At 44.0% G+C, this 22,789-nt stretch overlaps 1 protein-coding gene across 9 annotated transcripts; it reads right to left on the bottom strand.

Moving 5' to 3' along the window:
- Positions 1-699: 699 nt before the first annotated feature.
- Positions 700-20,591, bottom strand: SIRPB2 (signal regulatory protein beta 2). Of its 9 annotated transcripts, XR_012419214.1 has the most exons (6): positions 20,446-20,591; positions 8,725-9,090; positions 8,348-8,501; positions 7,301-7,642; positions 6,379-6,444; positions 3,260-5,382 (listed from the first exon to the last, which is right to left on the bottom strand). XR_012419214.1 is itself a non-coding variant. In XM_065522921.2 (5 exons), exons 1-5 carry the CDS (start codon positions 20,528-20,530, stop codon positions 2,896-2,898), a joined length of 870 nt encoding a protein of 289 aa, XP_065378993.1. In that variant the 5' UTR covers positions 20,531-20,591; the 3' UTR covers positions 700-2,895. The 9 variants fall into 9 exon arrangements, 7 of the variants coding, with proteins under 7 accessions (XP_065378993.1, XP_073861058.1, XP_005568603.3 ...); XM_065522921.2 differs by lacking the exons at positions 3,260-5,382; positions 8,348-8,501 and adding an exon at positions 700-2,906; XR_012419215.1 differs by lacking the exons at positions 3,260-5,382; positions 6,379-6,444 and adding an exon at positions 1,749-2,906.
- Positions 20,592-22,789: the final 2,198 nt, after the last annotated feature.

Below are 22,789 nucleotides of genomic sequence, written 5' to 3'. Positions count from 1 at the left end.
ACCGGCTGTTTTCCAGCCAGGTCAGCCCACTCCTTTCTAGGAATGTACTCTCTCTCTCTTCAGTAAACTCTGCAACTTAACCTTTGATGTATGTCTCTTGGCTGAAATCTTTCTTCCAAGCAGACAAGAACTGAAGATTCCCGCACTTCCCTGTAATGTGACCATAGGAAATATTGGCATAAGCATGAAACAACAGGAATTTTCCTGTGTCTGCCAGCAGTATATGTTGGCTTAATGGCATTGGGGCACGATTTGGCAAATTTAGTGGAGTTGAAGAAACACAGAACCTGTATAACCCTCCAGTTCTATTTGTGGGTATGTGCACTAGTGCATGCATCAGGAGACACAGTGAAACTGTCTGTTTGGGATAGTGAGAAACTGGAATAACTAAGGTCTCCATCCATCAACAGAAATCACAAATGTAATATGTTGATACAATGGAATACTATACAGTTCTGAAGATGAATGAATTCGAGTTACAGGTAACCAACCTGGATATAACTCAAATGTTGAGTCAAAAAGCAAGGTTGAGAATGATCTGTGTAGCAAAGTGCCATTAATCAGTGCCATTTAGATAGAATTTAGAAACGTGTTTGACTAGACCTGGCATCCCCCACTTTCCCAGCCCAATGACATGTAGCTGCACTCTGGGCAGTGTGTCTTGTGGAGAGGATGAACTATTCTTGACCAGGCTGGCACCTCTTCTCACCCCACCCCGATACCACCACCCCAATACTGCAGCAGGGCTGCCATCCTTGGGTTGTCAGGATATAGGAAGCTGCTGTCAAATAGTGCTTGCTCTTCTTCTTCCTCCAGCTCTAGGTCTTACCTGTGGGGGGAAATGGAGGGTCCTCAAGGCCCGAGGAGAGTGGTGTGAATAGACCCATCTCTCACAGTGAGCTGTCACAGAGGCTGGGACTTTGGCAGCCTTGATGGGGGTTCCTTGAGGCAGGAGGAATATGGGACAAGAACCATGGGAAGAGAAGGAAAGAGCTGAAGAAGAGCTGCAGGAAGGAGAAAACAGAAGGGGAGGGAGAGAAACGTATGCCCTGATTCAGGGATCTTGGAGTGTAGCCATTGACATCCAGGGGTCAGATCTGAAGGCCCAGGCAGGACATGTAACAGTGGCCTGTTTGCCCTTAGTGGGGGCTGTGTCCTCTCTGTGGCATGCCCCCTGCTCTGTCTTTGGTGGGTCATCTCACCTGTGCAATGCCTGGGGCCCCAAAGCAGAAGAAGGGCTGGACTGAGGAGTTCTGTCTCCCATCCATTCCCCACCCTTTCTATCTGCGGTCAGCAAGTTTCCCAGAGTCCCCATGAAGGGCCTTAAATTATTCATCTTTTGTTATATTTGTCTTCTTTAGTGGACTTACCCCCACCTTGCTCCCCTGCCATGTCCCTATAAGGTCGCTAGACCCAAGCAGGGCCAACTTTCTATAGGATTTTCTAACCGAGTCTGTGGTGAATAGGGCTGTCTGGTGTCTGAAGTTGCCCGATAAGGGGCCCAGGCACTGTGGGCTGCCGTGCTCCTCGTCATGGGGAGTGTAGTGACTACAATTTACTGTCAGAATTGCATGACAATCACCTAATGAAATAATGTAACTGCAATAATTATTTAGGGCTTCTTACATGCCAGGTGCAGTTAATGCTGCCCATATACCAATGCATTTTAGCCTTGAAACTACCTAATACGGGAGACACGCATGTTATTATCAGTTTACAGACAAGGAAACTGAGAGAAACAAACTCACCCAAGAGGTAGGTAGGAGAACTGGAATTTGAACCTGCACGGCCAGATTTCCCAGACTGTGTACTTCATCTCTGCCATGTACGCAGTTCAGATGCTTACGGCGTCTAATACAGGCCAGGCATTCTGCTTGGTGTTTGCTGTTCTTGTGCCAAGTCTAGCACGCTCCTGCCTCAGGACCTTTGCATTTGCTGTTCCTTGTACTTTTCGGCTCTTCCCCTGGGTATCTGCAGGCCTCCCTTTCTCACTTCCTTCAGGTGTCAGCTCAAATGTCACTTTATCAGGAGGCCTCTTCTGTCCACCCTGCGTAAAACAGTGTCACTTCTCCTTTGCTCTGGCAACTTCCTTCCCCCATGTCCTGCGTTGTGAAGGCCCTCAGCACTCAGTATATCTAGGGTTACTTGCTCATTGTCTGTCTTCTCTCAGGAGGAGGTAAGCTCTGAGACAGCAGACTTCTGTTTCATTCTCAGCACACTGATTAGGGCCTGGCAGAGTCAGGTTTCAACCACGTTTCAGGATTGAATGAGGGTGGCTACAATAGTGGACCGTTAGCTTCCTGTCCCCAGTGAGCTCAAATTCTAGTAGGGACAACTAGCAACCATCAAGGAAGCAGACACACAAACCCACACACATACACACACACACAGACACGCACACATGCACACACTCATGCACACACGCACACATGTGCACACACAGGCACACACATGCACACACACAGACACACACACGCACACACGCACACCCACACCCACATAGGTGAACACACACACGCACGTGTGCTCACACCCACACACCCACACACGTTTTCAGGTAGCAGTAAGTACTACGAAGAAAACTTAAGTGGCGTGGGGGAATGAGAGTGATGGAGGTGCTTTTATGGATAGAGTGGTCCAGAGAGGCCTCTTGAAGGTAAGCAGAGACTTGAATGAATTAGGGAGCTTTGTGTGGTCAAAGCCCAGGGAGGTGCTGGAGCAGAGTCAGCTTACGGGATCTGGGGAGATGAGGTCAGAGGGGGCGGCAGGGATCAGCTCACGCAGGGCCGTGCAGGGCGAGGGGGCTTGCAGGGGCAGATGGGACCCACCTCCAGTTAGTGGAGAACCAGCTCCATGCTTTTCTGCTGTTTAGCTTCCTGTGGCTGCTGAAACAGATCACTGCAAACCTGATAATTTAAAACAACAGAAATTTATTTTCTCATAGTTCTGAAGTCCTGAAGTCTGAAATCAAGGTATTGGCAGGACCACGCTTCCTCCGGAGGCTCCAGGGGGAGAATTTCTTCCTCGATTCTTCCAGCTTCTGGTGGCTGCTGGCATTCCTTAACCTGTGGTCACATCGCTCCAAACTCTGCCTCTGTGGTCACACTGCTTTCTCTTCTTCTACATCGAAGCTCCTTCTGTAACTTTCTTGTAAGGATACTTAACATCTCTTTTAGGGCTCACTTAGATAATCCAGGCTAAACCCCCACCCCTATCTCAAGATTCTTAATTTAATCACACCTGCATAGTGTTTTTTTTTTTTTTTTTTTTTTTTTTTTTTTTTTTTCCTTTTTAACATACAAGGTAACAGTCACAGGTTCCAGAGATTAGGACATGGATATCTTTGGGGTGGGGGTTATATTCAGCCTACCTTCCCTACCCTCTCTAATGTCTGGTAATTCAATGATTTATTCCATTCTCAGACTAAATTATTGTTCTCTCTGGCTTAGTTCAAGCTGTTTTTCTGTTTGTTGTAATGAAAAACATCTAGACTCATCTACTTCCCGCTATAGTGCTAATAAATGTTTGCCTGGAAAGAGAAAAGGGAATTTACATGTATGGAGTGCATGCAGTGCATAGAGCACATAGTCAGCCCTCAGTAAATGCAGAATTGAATTGGTTCTTTTTTTTTCTTTTTTTGAGATGGAGTTTTGCCCTTGTTGCCCAGGCTGGAGTGCAATGGCACTATCTCAGCTCACTGCAGCCTCTGCCTCCCAGTTCAAGTGATTCTCCTGCCCCATCCTCCCAAGTAGCTGAGATTACAGGTGCCCGCCACCATGCCTGGATAATTTTTTGTGTTTTTAGTAGAGACGGGGTTTCACCATGTTGGCCAGGCTGGTCTCAAACTCCTGAACTGAGGTGATCCACCTGTCTCGGCCTCCCAAAGTGCTGGGATTACAGGCATAAGCCACCGTGCCTGGCCTTGAGTTGGTTCTTACACAATGCAGAAAAGTCCACGTTAGTATCCTGGATGTTCTGTGACGTGAAGAGACTCTGATTAGTCACTAAGGGTGCACAGGGAGGGGGCAGAGGCCTCGGGGTTAAAGGCAGGTGTGTCTGACTCCTGGGCATACACACTCTTCCCCATGTCAGGGCTTCTCAGTCCACTAGATGGTGGTAGCACCCCCCAGGTTGTGCCAACCAAAAACATCTCTAGACATTGCCAAAAGTCCCATGGGGACAAAATCACTCTTCTTGGGAACTACTGCCCCACATCATGCTGCCCTAGGGGAGGTGATGATGGGAAGAAGTGCTGGCCAGCTAGCTGGGCATTAAACTCAGGTGTACCACAGGGCAGGTGAGAGGCTGCCTGTATGCCGCTGTGGCGGAGATAACTGGTTATCTCCTGATTTCTACCATCCGGTTTTTCTAGTGAAAACTTGCAGCCGGACGCATTGCTGCCAGAAATAAAGACTACATTTCCCAGCCTTTCTTGCAGCTAGGTTGTGACCATGTGACCCCATTCCAGCCAAGTAGAGGTAAGTGAGGTGGCCAAGTTCCTGACTGTGCCCTTAAAGGGGAGGGTCCTGCTCCCCTTCCCTGCCTTCTTCTCCAGTCTGGCTGCCTAGAAGGTGGACCTGGTAGCAACGAGATCAATGAATCCTGGGTCTCAAAACCAGGGAGTCTCTGTATTGCTTGGCCTGCTGATGGTCAACTTTCTGGTTGATTTCCACTGGTTTAAGCAACTATTTAAGAGCTTTGTTATATTTGTTGAACCTGCGTTCTAATATTACACCCACCCAAGCCAGCCATGAGGGGGATGGAAGGAAGGCAGGAAGGGGTGGGGAGAAGGGTGTAGATGGAGGAGCACAGATGGTCTGGCTGGTTGAGCTCAGAGATGCTTAGGGACACCTCCTGGGAAGAAGACTCTGAGTTGGATGTTGGAGGCCAAGAAGGATGTGGTGAGGTGGGGAAAGGGGCAGAGCTCACCAGAAAGGGCTTCAGCAGGGGCAAGGGTGTTGAGGAAAGACTGAGCCAGAGACTGAAAAGCAAGGAGGTCTTGAACAGGCCAAAAGGAGAAAGGGAGACACTTTAGAGGGAAGCCCAGTGCAAAGAGGGGAATTTCACTGGGTGGACCAAAACCAGATGTAGGGATCTAGGAGTTCGTCATGAGGCCTGAGGGCATCTGGAGGCTGGGACTGGAGGTAGGGAAATGGTTGAGGAGCCCTGGCTCCTCTCCAACTCAGAGGATCCCCAGTCTTGGGCTGACCCCTCACTCTTGACCCTTGCTCCATGCTAAGGTGTTCATGGCTTCTGCTGGGTCTGTGGTCTTGACATCTTCTTGCCCAGGGCTCCTCCGAGAGGTAGCCAGAGCCAGGAGGAGTGCAGCCAATGTAATTGCCTTCAGCCCCAGGACCACAGGTGCAAACACAACCAGGAGGCCTGGTAGGCACAGGAGAGAGCTCAGGCGGGACCCATGGTGAGAGCCCCACAGCCCACACCTCAGTGCTGCCCATGGGCAAGGTCACATCCTGCTGCTGTATAACCTCTGGAGCTGTATCCTTTCTACATTGAAAGACGAGATCAAAGACCATCCTTCCCTCTGCCCTGGGCCCAGAGAAGGGTTGCCCAATATTCTACCTGCACCTGTAATCATCTCAATCACACCCCTAACCTCTGCTCTTCCTGATTGCCTAATGCAATCCTCAAGGTAATCCTACAGTGTAGGATAGTGATCCAATTTTTATAGATAAGGAGACAGACCCAGAGTGGGGAAATGATTTTCTCAGCGCCACACGTGTTAAAGAAGTCACGGGACCCAGGCAGTCTGGCCCCCATGAATGGTAGGAGCAGGGCCGAGCATCGGGAAGGCAAATCTGACCACGTCTATCACAAGCTCCCACCAGATACTGAGAGCCCTCGAATGTTAACAGGAGATGTGCCAGGCACAATTCTGGACACTTGGCATGTGTGATCTCATTGAGTGCACACACAACCCCATGAAGTAGGCTCTCTGATTCTTGTCCTCTCCTCCCTAGTTCATAGAGTCAGATACCAGATTCAAGGGGCAAGAACCTGCCCATCATATTAGGAAGGGGCTCCACCCAGGAGGCTTAGCTACAAAGCCATGTTCTCCAGTGTTGCTGTGCATAGCCTCACAGCCCTACACTCAGATTCACAGGGAGCTCACCGCCTCTCAAGCAAAATTTCCCACTAAACAGTTACATGGCCCTGGCTATGAGAAAGTTCGTTATAACTGAGCTGTTATAACATGGTTCTCTGGGGTCCTAGTTCTGCAGTTGAGATGAAGTCCTGGGAGCTTTCTTGGTGGCAGATTAGCCCCAGGAGTCTGGGACTGCTCCCTTCCCATGACCAAGCCATTCATGGCCCCCTTGCCTGTGGGGGACTCATTGACTCCACTGAGGTGGGTACACTCACCTGTTGGAGACATCTCAGTTGCATGTTCACTGGTGAATTCTGCCTCTTGGGAAGAGGTAGATTTTGCTGCAAGGGAGAGAGGCTTTCTCATACTTCCCTTTATCTCCCACCACTTCCTAAGTCCTAGGAGCTGGGGTCTCTGGGATGAGTCTGCCAGTTTCTACCTGGGTGCGGGCTAGAAGTCAAACCCTGCAGCTAGGAAGGACAAAGTTAGACTTTCTACTGGAGCACCTTTAGAGTATGGACATGTCTAATTCATTTCAGTGTCTCCAGTACTTAGTACAGTGCAGGGCACTCAACAGGCATGTAGTAGATGTTTGTTGAATTATTATTGTTACTATTATTTTTTGAGATGGAGTTTTGCTCTTGTTGCCCAGGATGGAGTACAATGGTGCTGTGATCTTGGCTCACCGCAACCTCCGCCTCCCAGGTTCAAGCGATTCTCCTGCCTCAGCCTCCCAAGTATCTGGGATTACAGGCATGCACCACCATGCCTGACTAATTTTGTACTTTTAGTAGAGACGGGGTTTCACCATGTTGGTCAGGTTGGTCTTGAACTCCTGACTCAGGTGATCTACCCACCTTGACCTACCAAAGTGCTGGGAGGTCAGGAGTGAGCTATGGCACCTGGCTGATGTTTGTTGAATTGTTAATGATCTATACAGAGTTCTGTGGCAACCAGAATGGGGAGAAATTAACTCTGCTTGAGAGGAGAAGGTTTTACAGAGGAGGGGCCATTTGTGCTGGGCCTTGAAGGATGAGTAGGAGTTTTCAGAGAAAAGGAGAAAGCATTCCAGGTAGAGGGAAAAACTTATGTAAAGACATGGAGGCTGGGAAGAACTGACTAGTTCGGGACATGTAGAAAAATTCCTCATGAATACCTGCTCCTCTCCCCCGACAACTCCAAAACCAATTGTCTCACCTTTCACTTTGAGCCTGGTGCCCTGTCCAGACAGGTATTGCCTGTTGGGTTTCCTCTGAAACTTTACACAGTAATAGGTGCCTGCATCCTCACTGGAGACGTTTTGCAGAAGAATGCTGAAGTCATTGTTGGAGGCCCGCACTGCTGTCGCCTTGGGGTGGGAGATGCCTCCAAAGTTGTAAATGGCCTCCCGGCTCACACCAGCTCCCTGGAACCACCTGATGGGTCCGGGGGGACCATCTCCAAGCACTGTGCAGTTCAGAAAGACCGTGCCTCCAGTGGTCCCCAACACCAATTCCTGGGGCTGGATGATCCACAGGTCTGGTTCAGGGTCCCCAGCTCCTGAAGCCAAAGAGGAGGTCCTTGTTGGATTCCATCTCCTCTTCCATCGTTCACTCATTTCCTCCCTGGTGTGTTCCCTCCCTTCCTTCTTTCCAGATTTCTTCACTTGGCCACTCCCTGCTGCTTTCTTTATTACTCACCAGTTGACTCGTTCAGTAAAAAAGCTCTGAGTACCTACTACATACCAATGGTAGGACTGGGGAACATGAAACTCAGGAAGACACACAAGTGCCCAGCCCTGAAGCCATTCTCTGTCTTCCAGTGGAGATGGTCAAAAAATTGCCCAGAGGTGGAAACCCAGAAGACAGCAGGACTACAGAGGAACCATTATGGCTTGGAAGAAGCCAGTGAAGCCTTCCTGAATCTGGCATCAAGTTAAAATGAACTCCCACATACAGATACTCTCCATGTCACCAGTTTATGGGGTGGTTCCACAAGCATCCATTCTATTTAATCACCCAAATGACTCTTGAAGTACAAATTGTATTGCCTGTTTTTCAAGCATAGCACTTGAGGCATGTAGAGCCAGGGTAACTGACTTAAGAAGGAACTGCTATTCAATGACAGGCCCAGGATTCGGGTATTCAGGTCACCATAGGTGGACTTAGAGATGCCATGATTGATTACTTGGGGAGTGTGGTAGATGACATGATCAGCCTCAGGTTTTGACTCTGTGCTTGCAATAGGGTACATCCACACTCTTACCTTGGCTGCGTGGTGGAAGAGTATTCTTCCTTGTCCCTTGACTTGGAGCTGAGCCACATGACTTGCTTTAGCCAATGGGCTTAGCAGACATAATGTGAGTAGATGCTTGAGGTGTACTTGAAGAGTTGGGACTGGGCTTCTGCTTCTGCCATCTCTATGAGAAAAATATGCCCCACGTAGTTGCTACCTCTCCAGCCTGGGCTCTGGCATGAGACATGAGGAGTGGAACCACCCAGCCACATGTAAATGTGCATACAAATATGTATTGTTGTATGCTGCTGCAATTTTGTGTGATACAGCATGATACAGTGGATAAAGGTGACTGTGCAGGGAAATAGACCCGAGCAAATGTGTGGTCTGCAGGGCCTGATACTCACCCTTCACAAGCACTGAGGTGCCTTCATCCGATTTCATTTCTGAATATTCACTCAAACCATCAAACCTCACACAGTGGTAGGTTCCAGTATGCTCCTTGGTGACATTGTGGATATAGATGGAATAATCGCAATTCAGTGGTTCTGATGTCCGTTGGATCATGGGGATCACCCCGGGGAAGGAGCCACGTTTAAAGTTATAAATTTCTTGTTGGTCCTTAGTGCTCACCTTGACCCATTTTATCATACCATCGGCGCAGGAGCTGACCACCATACACCTCAGTAGGAGTGTCTCGCCTTCTGCCACCAGCATGGGGCCCTCGGGCTGTAACACCTGCCCGTCATTCCTGCTGCTCTGCCCAGAGGCATCTACAAAAGAGGAAGAAAGACCTTGTACTGGGCAGGAAGGACTTGGAGCACTAAATGACAAGCTTAAAACAATCAAACCATCATCTGGCCAAGAACAATGGCCCAGGACAAGACAGGAGTGTCATTAGAGAGGGAAGGGAAAGAGGGGACAAAATGGCTGGCTGCAGAGAGAGAACTGAGCTATGCAATGGAAAAACCTACAAAGAATAAATAACACTCAAGTGCTCACCATGTGTTGCATGCATGATGTCACTTATTCTTCACAATGCTCCCGTAAGGTAAACGGCATTATTCCCATTTTTCGACAGAGGAAACTGAGGGCCCAGAAAGGTTAGGCAGCTGTCCCAGGATCATCTGCTAGGATTGTGTCTCCCAAATGCACATGTTGATGTCCTAACCTCCAGTACCTCAGAATGTGACGTATTTGGAGATAGGGTCTTTAAGGAGGTAATTCAGTTAAAATGAGGTCATTGGGGTTGGGCCTTAATCTCATCCAACTGGTGTCCTTATAAGGAGAGGAAAGTTAGACACACACATATGGGGTAAGACCATGTGAAGATACAGGGAGAAGGCGGCCATCTATAGGCTGAGGAGAGAGGCCTCAGACAAACCAGCCCTGTAGACATCTTGATCTCAGTTTCCAGCCTCCAGAATTGTGAGAAATTACATTTATATAGTTCAAGTCACCCATGCCATGCTACTTCATTATGGAAGCTCTGGCAGACTCATACATTACCCAATAGGAGAGTGACAGGCTTGATTCAAGCCCTGTCAGCCTGTTTCTGGAGCTCTGGCTGTTAATCTTCAAATGCCACCCTTCAGAGACGTAGGTTTGTGTGTTGCGGGGTTCAGTGTAAATACCCTTCCTGCCTCCTGTGAATTCTTTGGCAGACTGCAGTTCATGTTAATGTGTTGTGAAGTGAGTCTATTTTGAAGACAGGTTGAACTGTTGAGTTTGTCCTCAAAGTGCATACAGAGAAAGAGGGCTGAGGCCTCCCATGGGTGTTCTGGGTCAACAACATCATCACATGTACTCTTTCTAACAATTCTGTGAGGTAGATGCTGTTATAATCTCAGTTTAAAAACTTTTCCGTTTATTATTTATTTTTAATTTTTTTTTTTGTAGTGATGGGTACTCACTATGTTGCCCAGGCTGGTCTCAAACTCCTGTGCTCGAGTGATTCCTTCCCCTTGGCTTCCCAAAGTGCTGGAATTACAGGTGTGAGCCACCATGCCCAGCCTATAATCTCCATTTTTGAGATGAGAAAGAAAACGAATGCTCACAGTGGTAAAGAAACATGAGGTGAACCATGCATTCAGTAGATACCATGTCCAGGAGTTGAACTCAGATCAGGTGACTTAAGATTCTGCTCAACTCAAGGTCAGCAGTTTTGTATCCCGAGTTTCCTTTTTGTCTGTATTCCCATCAGCCTTTGTGAATAGCTCAGTCACACTCCACATATTTGTTTGCAGTATATCCTGGTGTTTCTCAGTCGTGAATGAGGCAAGGAGAGTAAGAAGGTGAAGCAAACATTCCCTTCTAAGAGGATCTAGGAAAGAGTTATGGAATTCTAAATTCTATTTCTACCTATCTTCAGCTAGGCATGTGCTGTTAACCACCAAGAAAAACTTTCTCACAATTGTGACGAAGTGATAACCGCATATTGAATCCTAGGGATTGCTTTTCTCCTTGATGTCCTTAGTTTCAAGAAATTCAGCAACATCCACTCTCAAGCATTATTTGAGCCAGTCAGATCTGTTATCACTAATCCTTCCTGTTGTTTTTTTCCCTGGCCTCGGGGAATTTCCTCACACACATGCACAGAACTGTGCCCATCTCTCAGCACAGGGCTAAGAATGGTGCCTGTTCCCACGAGCCGTACTGGTAAAACCCATGATTGTCAGGGCACTGGGGAAACTCCACAGAAGAGAGTACGCAGCCCAGAAAGAAGTGTTCTGGTCCACCCAAGAAATCCTAAAAGCAAGGCCCCAAATGGATTTAAAAAAATAACATTCTCTTGTGAGGCTTCTGACACATGTATAACTAGAAGTTATGACATCAGTAGAATAAAGACTGGGAGGGGAGAAATGTGAGTTTACTATTGTAAGTTTCTTTTTTTTGGTATCCATCACCTGAGTATTTATTATTTCTATGTGTTGGGTACATTTCAGGTCCTCTTTTGTAGCTATTTTGAAGAACATAATACATTGTTATGAATTATAGTCACCCTTCTCTGCTATCAAACATTAGAATTTATTCCTTTTATCTAACTGTGTGTTTGTACCCATTCACCAACCTCACTCTTAATCCCTCTCCCTCAGACCCATCACCTTTCCTAGTCTTTGGTATCTGTCATTACACTCTCTACTTTCATGAGATCATTTTTAGCACCTGCATAGTTGTCTTTCTGTGTCTGGCTCCTTCTTTCTTTCTTTCTTTCCTCCCTCCCTTCCTTCCTTCCTTCCTTCCTTCCTTCCTTCCTTCCTTCCTTCCTTCCTTCCTTCCTTCCTTCCTCTCTCTCTTTTTCCTTCCTTCCTTCCTTCCTTCCTCCCTCCCTCCCTCCCTCCCTCCCTCCCTCCCTCCCTCCCTCCCTCCCTTCCTTCCTTCCTTCCTTCCTTCCTTCCTTCCTTCCTTCCTTCCTTCCTTCCTTCCCTCTTATTTTGGAGTGTGATGGCATGATCTTGGCTCACTGCAACCTCCACCTCACAGGTTCAAGCAGTTCTCCTGCCTCAGCCTCCTGAGTAGGGCTTACTTCACTTAACATAATAATCTCCAGTTCTATCCGTGTTGCTGTGAATGACTACATTATGATGATTTTTTAATGGTGGAATAGTATTCCATTGTGGGTGTGCTTGGGGACACCATATATATATATATACATATTTTTTTTCTTTATCAATTCATCTGTTGACTGATGCATAAATTGATTCCATACATCTGCCATTGTGAATATTGCTGCAATAAACATAGAAATGCATGCACTCCTTTGATATATTGATTTCTTTTCCTGTGGATAAATACCTGTTCTAGGATTGCTGGATCATATGGCAGTTCTATTTTTAGATTTTTGAGAAATCTCCATACTGTTTTCCATAATGGCTGTACTAATTTACATTCCCACCAATAGCATATAAGAGTTCTCTTTTCTCCTCATCCTCATCTTTTTTTTTCTTTTTTTTTGAGAGGAAGTCTTACTGTGTCACCCAGGCTGGAGTGCAGTGGCACCATCTTGGCTCACTGCAACCTCCACCTCCTGGAGTCAAGTGATTCTCCTGCCTCAGCCTCCTGAGTAGCTGGGATTACAGGAACATGGCACTACACTTGGCTGATTTTTGTATTTTCAGTAGGGATAAGGTTTCATCATATTGGCCAGGCTGGTCTCGAACCTCTGACCTTAGGTGATCTGCCCGCCTCAGCCTCCCAAAGTGCTGGGATTACAGGCATGAGCCACAGCACCTGGCCTGTTTTTTTTGTTTGTTTGTTTGTTTGTGTGTCTTTTTGACAATGGCCATTCTCACTGGGATAAGATGATATCTCATTATGGCTTTGATTTGCATTTCCCTGATGAGTGATGCTGAGCTTTTTATCATATATCTCTTGGCCATTTGTATGTCTTCTTTGGGAAATGTTTATTCATTCCTTTCCTTTGCTCATTTTTAATTAGATTCTTTATTTGTTTGTTTGCTTTTTTAACTGTTGTTTGAGTTCCTTATATATTCCAGATATTAGTCCCTTGTCAAATGAGTACTTTGTGAATATTATCTCTCATTCAGGAGGTTGTCTCTTCACTCTGTTGATTATTTTTCTTCAGTGAAGAAGCTTTTTAGTTTAATATAGTCCCATTTGTCTTTTTTTGTCTTTGTTGCCTGTCTTTCTGAAGTCTTAGCCACAAAACCTTTGCCTAGAGCAATATCTTGGAGTGTTTTCTGATTTCTTTGTTTTGTTTTTCAGAATTATCTTGTATCTTACTGAGCTTCTTCAGTATTAATATTTTGTGTTCTTTTTCTGGGATTTTGTTCATTTCTTCTTCATTGGGATGTGGTATTGGTATAATAGACAAATGGCATAGAATACATAGACAAATGGTTTAATAGACCAATGGCATAGAATAGAAAACACAGAAATAAATCCATGTATTTACAGCCAATTGATTTTTGGCAAAGGTATCAAGAATATACATTCAATAAATGGTGCTGGAAAAACTGGATATTCATATGCAGAAGAATAAAAGTAGACTGCTATTTCTCACCATATACTAAAATCAACTAAAGATGAATTAAAGATCTACCTGTAGGACCTAAAACTATAAGAACTACTAGAAGAAAACAGGGAAGGCACTCCAGGACACTGGTATAGGTAAAGATTTTATGACTAAGACCTCAAAAGGGTCAGGCAACTAAGACAAAAATAGAAAAATGGGACTATATTAAACTAAAAAGCTTCTTCATAATAAAAGAAACTATCAACAGAGTGAAGAAACAAACTCTTGAATGAGAGAAAATATTTGCAAAGTACTCACTTGACAGGGGACTAATCTAATATCCAAAATATACAGGAAACTCAAATAACTCAACAGTTAAAAAAATCTCATTAAAAAGTTCGCAAAGGAAACGAATCAACATTTCTCGAAAGACATACAAATGGCCAACAGGCACATGAAAAAAATGCTCAACATCACTAATCATCAGGGAAATGCAAATCAAAACCACAATGAGATATCATCTTACCCCAGTTGGAATGACTATTAAAAAGGCAACAATAAAAAAAAACAAAATAAAATAAACAAACCACCACAAATATATGCTGGTAAGGTTGCAAAGAAAAGGAAACATTATACATGGTTGGTGGGAATGTAAATTAGGACAGCCACTATGAAAAACAGTATGGAGATTTCTCAAAAATCTAAAAGTAGAACTGCCATATCACCCAGCAATACCACTACTGGATGGCCAGTATGGAATACTATTTGGCTATAAAAACAAATGAAATTCTGTCATTTGCTGCAACATGAATGAAGGTGGAGTTCATTATGTTAAGTGAAATAAGCCAGGCACAGAAAGACAAACATCACATGTTTTCACTCATACGTGGGAGCTAAAAAAATTGATCTCATGAAGGTAGAGGGTAGAATGATACTTACCAGATGTGGGGAAGAGTGAGTGTAGGGAGAGGGGGATGAGAGAGATTTGTTAATGGGTACAAACATACAGTTAGATAGAAGGAATAATATCCTGCCATTTGATATCAGAGTATGGTAACTATAGTTAACAACAATGTATTGTACATTTTAAAATAGCTGGAAGAGAGGACTTAAAATGTTCCTAACACAGATAAATGAAAAATACATGAGGTGATGGATATCCCAAATACCTGGACTCGTTTATTACACATCCTATGCATGTAACAAAGTATTACATGAACCCCATAAATATATACAAATGTTATGTATCGATTATAAAAAGAGAAATTAGAAAGTATTTTGAACTGAATGAAAATGAAAACATAATATAAAAATTTGCGGGATCCCATTAAAGCAAGGGGAAATTTGTAGTATTAAATGCCTATATTTGGAAAGAAGAAAGGACTTAAATAAATTACCCACTTTCCACTTTAAGAAACTACAAAAAAGGCCAATAAACTAAACCCAAAGTAGTGAAAGAAAGGAAATCATCACGCTCTAAATGAAACTCTATACAGAACACACACACACACACGCAGACACACACACACACAGAAAAAAATCAATGAGAAGAAGAAAATATTTGAGAAGATCACTAAAGTTGATAAATCGCTAGTCAGATTGAACAGAGGGGACACACACAGAAAGAATCTAAATTATTAAAATAAGGAATCAGATTGGTGATACTACTACAGATTTTACTCTTATTAATATAATAATAAGGGAATATTATGGAAAACTTCAAGTTATGTATATTTGACAAATTAGGTAACATGAACAAATTCCTTGAAAAAGATACACTGCCAAAGCTTTCTCAAGAAGAAAAAGATAACCTGGTTAGCCCTATTATTTATTAAAATGTTTAATCTGTTGTTAAAAATCTTCCCGGAAATAAAGCTCCAATCTTAGAAAGTTTCATTCGTGAATTTTCCATATCTTTTTTCTTTTTTTTTTTTTTGAGACAGAGCCTCACTCTGTCACCCAGGCTGGAGTACGGGGGCATGATCTCGGCTCACTCCAATCTCTGCCTCCCAGGTTCAAGCGATTCTCCCGCCTCAGCCTCCTGAGTAGCTGCAATTATAAGCATGCACCACCATGCCCGGCTAATTTTTATATTTTTGGTAGAGGCAGGGTTTCCCCATGTTAGCCAGGCTGGTCTTGAACTCCTGGCCTCAAGTGATCTGCCTGCCTCAGCCTCCCAAAGTTCTGGGATTACAGACATGAGTCACCATGCCTGGCCAAATGTTCCGTATATTTAAGAAAGAAATAATATAAATTTTATGCAAAACTTCTAGAAAAATTGAGAAAAGGAGTATACTTTTCTAACTCTTCTATGAGTCCCTGTGTTATCTTGAAACCGAACCCTTTTCCTTATGAGGAAAGAAAACCAATCTCTCTCATGAACATAGATAAAAAATTTTAAACAGCATTTTAGTAAACTGAATTCAGCAATCAGCAATATTTAGAAAGTCTAATACATTATGATCAAGTTGAGCTTATCCCTGGAATATAAAGTTGGTTTAACAGTCAAAAATCAATCAATGTAATTTACCATATAACTAAACACACACACACACGCATATGCATGCACTCATATAATCATCTCAACAGATGCAGAAAAAGCAGTTTTCAAAATTGAACATGGATTCCTAATAATAACTCTCAGCAAACTAGGAAGATAAGGAAGCTTTTTCAAGTTGATAAGGGGCACCTGTGAAAACCCTACAACAACTATATCAAGCTTAGTGGTGCAAAAATGAATGTTTTCCCTGCTGATCAGGAACTAGACAAGGAAGCCTGTTTTTACCATTTCTATTCATTATTGTAGGGTAGGTACTAACTGTGCTAAAAGGTAGTAGGAAATAAAAGACATCCAGATTTGAAAGAAAAAATAAAATTATCTTTATATGCAGATGACATAATTAAAATTGCAATGAAAATTTCTTAAAAAGGCTACTAGACCTAATAAATGAGTTTAGCAAGGTTGACGATAAAAGATCAATGTACAAAATGATATGTATTACTATATACTAGCAATAAACCATTTGAAATTGGAATTTAAAAATTTCCAGTCATCAATATTATAAAAAATAGAAAATATTTAGCCAAAAATGTGAAGAAACTGCAAACTGAAAACTTACAAGACATTACTAAGAGAGAGAGAGAAAAAAAAATCCAGCCTAAATAAATAGAGAGGTACACACTGTTCATATGTTGGAAGATTCAATATTGCTTAGATGTCAATTCTCTTAAGTTGATATATAACTCAATGCCATTCCTATTCAAATCCTAGCAGGCTTCACTTTAGAACTGATATACTAAATCTAAAATTTATAGAATAGCCAAAACAATTTGAAAGAGAATAAAGTTAGAAAGCTAACACCACCTGCTTTCAAGACTTGGATAATGTTACAGTGATCAAGACAGTGTGGTATTGCAGAAAGATAGATAAACATACCAGTGGAACTGAATAGAGAGTCTAGAAATAGTCCATGCAAATAGAGGCAACTGATTTTTTAAAAAGAGATGAGGTCTCACCATGTTGTCCAGGCTGGAGTGCAGGGCTATTCTGGGTGTGATCATCATAGCACACTGCAGCCTCAAACTGCTAGTCTCAAGCAATCCTCCTGAGTAGCTAGGAGTACAGGTGCATGCCATGGCTCCTAACTATAATTATCTGATATTTGACAAAGGTGCAAAGACAATTCAATGGAGAATGGGGAGTTTTTTCAACAATGGTGCAAGAACCATTGGAAATACATGTGCAAACAAATGAACTTTGGTTTATACCTCAAACTATATAAAAATTAACTCAAAATAGATCATATAACTAAACATAAAATGTTAAACTATACAAATTCTAGCTGCAAACATGGAAAAAAACTTTGTAACTTTGGGCTAGGCAAAGATTTCTTAGATGTAACACCAAAATCATGATCCATTAAAGACAAATTGATGAATTAGACTTCATAAAAATTAAGAACTCCTGCTGTTCAGAAAACACTTGTAAAAGAATAAAAAGACAAGTCACAGAGTAGGAGAAAAATCTTTGCAAAGCATATATCTGGCAAAATATTTGTATCCATAATATATAAAGAACTCTCAAAACTCAATAATAAGAAACACACTTAAAAAATGGGAGTCGAATAGACACTTCACCAAAAAGGGATGCATAATGTAAAAAATGTTCAGCATCATTACAAGTCAGGGAGTTAAAATCACAGTGAGAGGTTGGTAATCCCAGGACTTTGGGAGGCTGAGGCAGGTAGATCACTGGATCCCAGGAGTTCAAGACCAGCCTGGGCAATATGGTGAAACTTTGTCTCTACCAAAACAAAAAAAACCAACCAACCAACCAGCCAACCAACCAACCACAAAAATTAGCTGGGCGTAGTGACATGTGCTTGTAGTCACAGTTACTTGGTAGGCTAAGGTGGGAGGATCGCTTGAGCCAGGAAGATGGAGGTTGCAGTGAGCCGAGATCAAGCCACTGCACTCCAGCCTGGGCAACAGAGTGAGACCCTGTCTCAAAAAAAAAAATCACAGTGAGATATTACTATATACCCATTAGAATGACTAAAATTAAAAAGATTGACCATAATAAGTGTTGGTGAGGATATGTAGGAACTGCCATCCTCCTACATTGCTGATGAGAATGTAAAATGGTACAACTCCTTTGAAAAACAGTTTGGCAGTATCTGAAAAACTTAAACATATGGCAACCATATGATCCAGTCATTTTATTCTCAGATATTTCCCTAAGAGAAATGAAAGCATATATCCACACAAAGACTTGTACATGAATATTCATAGATGCTTTATTTATAATAGCCCTAAACTGCAAACAACCCAAATGTCTGTCTGCAGGTGAATGGGAAAGGGTTTATCCATACAATGGATAGACATGAGAAGAAATGAACTATTGACATATGCGACAACATGAATGAATCTCAAAATAATTATATTGAGTAAAAGAAGCCAACCAAAAAAGAGTACAACTGTGTGATCCTTGTTATATAACATTCTAAAAAATGCAAACTATAGTGACAGAACACAGATCCATGTTTGCTTTGGAGACTAGGAGGAGTGGCAAGGACGAATCACAAGGAAAGTTTTGGGTTCTGGATACATTCATGATGCTGATTTTGGTGATGATTTCACAAGTGTGAAATATACCCAACACTCACAAACAAAACTTACAAAATTGTCTACTTTATATATGTATGGTTTAATGTAGTCAATTACATTCAATAGAGCTGTTAAAAATAAATTATTTGTAAAGATGAAGCCTGTGTGTGTGAGGAGAAAGAAGCAATGGAGGAGAGGAAGAAGGAAGGACTCAGGAAGTCTTATCTCAGCTGGGAGTGAGTCTGGGGAAGTGAACACCAGGGAAGAAGCTGGAGCCTGGACTCAGTCCTGGTGCCCACACCCCTTCCCTCCCTCTCCCCTTCTGAGTCTCCTTCCGTGTTGTCACTTGGGCTTTAGGAGGTGTCCTAGGAGGTTTGCCTCTGCCTTGTTGGTGGAGCTGGACCAACCCTGGGCTTCCTTCTTTTCTATTTTCCATCTGCATCCTCTGCATTTCATGGTTCCTGTACAGGGGCTCCCTTTAAAAGCCTTATAGAAAATTTGTTAGCCCCAGTCTCCTCTACTACAAAATAGGGGCACTCATAGGACCTTTCTCTAGGGCTGCTGTGAGTATTAAATAGAAAAGTGGTGAGGCTCAACCCTGGGCCAGCTGCGTAATTTGTGAGGCCAAGTGCAAAACGGGAATTCAGGTCCCTTGTTCAAAAACTGTTGAGCAACACAGCAGAGCATTAAACCAAGCATGGGGCCTTTCTAAGCAGGGGGGTCTGTGCCTCTATATAGAGGGCACACCCATGAACCAGCCCTGACTCAGCTTGAGATGCAGCTGGACTCAAACCTTCCATCTGACTGGTTTAAGCAACTTCTCTTATTTTCCATCTATTCTATTCCAGCAATCATTGGGAATATTTTTTATTCTGGGGTAGTTTAGATTTCTGATTTCCTAGTCTAGTGCCTAAAACAGCAGACACTCAAAAGTACTTGTGGAATGAGAACTAGGAATTACGATTCATATCTTACAATTGAGGAAATCACCTCAGAGAAGTGAAGTGGTGTCTCGAGTCATATGGCCAATGAGTAAGGGAGCACCCAGGTCTGACCCCTCACCTGGGTTCTGCCAGGATGTCTCCTGGGGATGGCCACCCTGGAGGACCAAATATGTGATAGACACAATCTAGATCTCAGTAGAGCCTGGAGCAGGGGCCCAGATGGGCAGGAGATGGAATGAGCCCACTGAGAGCCAAGTATTCCTGCCTGGTAGATCAGACGGTTCTGGACTCGGAGACCGAGCTATATATTCAGGGGTCTCAAGACTCAGGAGCTAACCTGGCCTGCCCCTGAGTTAAAGGAGACATGGGAATGATAATAATAATCGCCAACAGTTACCAAATCTTTGTTATGCCAGGCTCTTATGGGCATAATCTTGTTAAATTCTCCTAAGACAGTCACAAGGTGAGTCCTATTTTAGCTCCATTGTACAATTGGAAAAATTGAGGCTCAGAAAGAAGTTATTTAAACTGGTTAGTGGTGAGGTTTGAGCCCACTGCGTCTTAAGCTGAGCCAGGACTGGTTCCTGGCTGTGCCATTTATACAGTTGCACAGGGCCCTGTGCTTAGAAGGATCCCATGCTTAGTTTAATGCTCTGCTGTGTTGTTCAATACTTTTTGAACAGAAGACCACAGTTTTCATTTTGCAATGGGTCTCATAAACAATGCAGCTGGCCCAGGGCTGAACCTCACCACTTTTCTATTTAATACTCACAGTAGCCCTAGAGGAAGGGCCCTTGAGTGTCCCTGTTTTGTAGAAAAGTCTCCTGGGGCTAAAAGAGCTGCAGCATCTGACGTGGGCATAGGAGCATCCAAGCTGGAAGCCAGTGGGTGTGAGCGCAGAGCCTGGGAGCTTATCACTTCACTACGCTGCTTCTTGGGACGCTGGGTCTGCCCTCTGCCGGAGACAGGCAAATTTTCAGTGTCCCCCTCTTTATTCTATCTTCATTGGGGTCAAGTTTCTCCAGGCATGCCAGAGCACTTAGCACCCCTCTAGGGACTGATCAGCCGGGAGTGGACCCTGTTCTGTCCTAGATTCCACTTACCTGAGGGGACAAGGACCAGTACCAGCAGCAAGAAGCAGGGAGACAAGCAGGCCAGGCAGGCGGGGGCAAGCATCATGGAGCACATGGCATCTTCTGTGGTCCCCGATACTTGGGGCTCCTCTGCTCTTTGGTGAGTGTTGGAGTCTGAGGTGGGGCCCATGGACAAGGCAGTTTCTGTGTCTCTTGGCCACAGCTGTTTAGGGAAGTGTTTTCATTGCAGCAACACAAGGCTGTTGGTGCAATAGGAAGGAGCCCGGTCAAAGGGTTTCCTGCTTTTTTGTCTGGGCTGTGGTTCCTGTAATCACTGTGCTAAAACCTTGATGACCCCTTGCCATGGGCTCCGTCCTAGGTGCCCGGGAGGGAGGTGGGCAGTGAGGTCATAGGATGCACTCTGGAATCAGCTGGACTTTGGAGCAAACATTGGATCTTCCTCTTCCTGGCTGGGCAAGATTTCAAAGTCACTTGCCATTTCTGAGCCTTTGTTTCTTCATTTGCAGCATAGGAACAGCAGCAATCCCCGCTTCAGAAAAGTTTTGGTGAGACTATGAGAAAGAATGTGTGCGAGGGCTATGTAAATGCTAAACATATTAACCATTTTTATTTATTTATTTATTTTTTTGAAACGGAGTCTCACTCTGTCTCCCAGGCTGGAGTGCTGTGGCAATCTCCGCTCACTGCAAGCTCCGCCTCCCGGGTTCACACCATTCTCCTGCCTCAGCCTCCCGAGTAGCTGGGACTACAGGCGCCTGCCACCACACCCGGCTAATTTTTTTTGTATTTTTAGTAGAGATGGGGTTTCACCGTGTTAGCCAGGATGGTCTCGATCTCCTGACCTCATGATCCGCCTGCCTTGGCCTCCCAAAGTGCTGGGATTACAGGCTTGAGCTGCCGTGCCCGGTCATATTAACCATTATTATTCATGATATGCAGAAAATAGAGGAGGTGACATTGCTTAAGAAGAAGGATTTATTATAAAGCAAGTCCCATGGGGGCCTCCTTTTAGCACTGCAGGGAGGGTACAGGACTAATTCCTAAAAGTATAATCATGGGCAACTCTCTCAGCTTCTGTTTCCTGGGGTCCGAGTGAAACATACCCAAATTGTGCAAACATTTGTGTTTGTGGCATCTTTGTTTCCTGTAAGTGATCTGAACTTCCTCAGGAGCCTCCTGGTGCTGGCTATCGAGAAGGAAAAGCTTAACCTTGCCAATTCATGCAATCTAGGCAGTCTCTTTAGCCACACTGTCTGGGTTCAAATCTTGGCTTTACTCAGTCTGGCTGTGTGACCTTAGGGCAATCATTTGACCATTTTGTGCCTCAGTTTCCTCATCTGTAAAACAGGAATAAAAATATGGTAGCATGTGTGGGGTGCAGTAAGCACTCTATAGGCTTTCACTGTTGTCTTTTAGGTTAACTCAGTCTTTTAATTAACTCAGGGAAAAATACAAGAACAACTCAGTCTTTCATTATTTTACTTCCTCCTTCATGCTTCAGAAGGTTCTCGGTGCAAAGAAAGCTGAAGATTCTCCTGCAACAGGGTGGCAGGCCTTGGGTCTGAGTATGTCCCCTGGGTCCCAGGGGTCTGGTGTCTACTATGAGGAGATTAGTCTGGCCTGGTCCCCAAGGACTTTGCACTGGGTCTGTGACTGGTCTTTTCTAGACTTTTGAGGCCTTGCATTGATATCCCTGCTCAATTCCATTACTCCCTCTACTTGTTCTCCTGTCAATGAGATCTATATAGTGAAGCTTCTTTGAAAGCGTCACAAGTCTAGATGATTCTACCAGACCCTCAGTACCTCCATGTCATTCTTACACGGAAACTTCTGAATCACCTGCTTATCTATGCAGATTTCTTTCTCAGCTATTTGTTTTTTTCTAAAGTTTCACTTACAAATAATTTTATTTATTTTAATAGGCAAGGCATTGTATTGGTTAACTATTGCTGCATAACAAACCACCCCAAAATTTAGAAACTTAAAAACTGTTTAGTTAACTGACGATTTTGTGGGTTGACAATTCAGTCTGGGCTCAGTTTGATGGTCGGGTCTTCTCATCTCAGCTGATTTTGGCTGGGAATGTTCATGCACTTGAGGTCAGCTGCAGGTTGGCTAGGTGGCTTTGTTACTGCAGCTGACTGATTGTTAACCTGGGTACCTCAGCTGTCCTCTATGTGGTCTCTCATCCTCCAGGGCACTCACTTAGGCTTGTTCACATGAAAGGGGCAGTTTTGAGAGAGAGTGCGAGGTACAAGGAAACTTCTGCCATATTCTTTTGGCAAGTTACAAGACCAGACAGGATTCAAGGAATGGAAAATAGACTTTGCCTCTTGTTAGGAGGAACTGCAAA

This window comes from Macaca fascicularis, chromosome 10 (assembly GCF_037993035.2).
Source record: "Macaca fascicularis isolate 582-1 chromosome 10, T2T-MFA8v1.1".
Classification (NCBI taxonomy): Eukaryota; Metazoa; Chordata; class Mammalia; order Primates; family Cercopithecidae; genus Macaca; species Macaca fascicularis.
The sequence above is the reverse complement of the archived record's forward strand: the minus strand, read 5'-3'. Positions and strand labels throughout refer to the sequence as shown.

What these genes read in the sequence shown, in the direction of transcription:
- SIRPB2 (XM_045362662.3), bottom strand. Translation starts at nt 20,530, where the DNA reads ATGTGCTCCATGATGCTTGCCCCCGCCTGCCTGGCCTGCTTGTCTCCC. An exon ending in ACTGGTCCTTGTCCCCTCAG is followed by an intron (nt 9,091 to 20,445) that starts GTAAGTGGAATC and finishes CCTCTTTTGTAG; the next exon opens with ATGCCTCTGGGCAGAGCAGC. An exon ending in CACCTCAGTGCTTGTGAAGG is followed by an intron (nt 7,643 to 8,724) that starts GTGAGTATCAGG and finishes CTTTGGCTTCAG; the next exon opens with GAGCTGGGGACCCTGAACCA.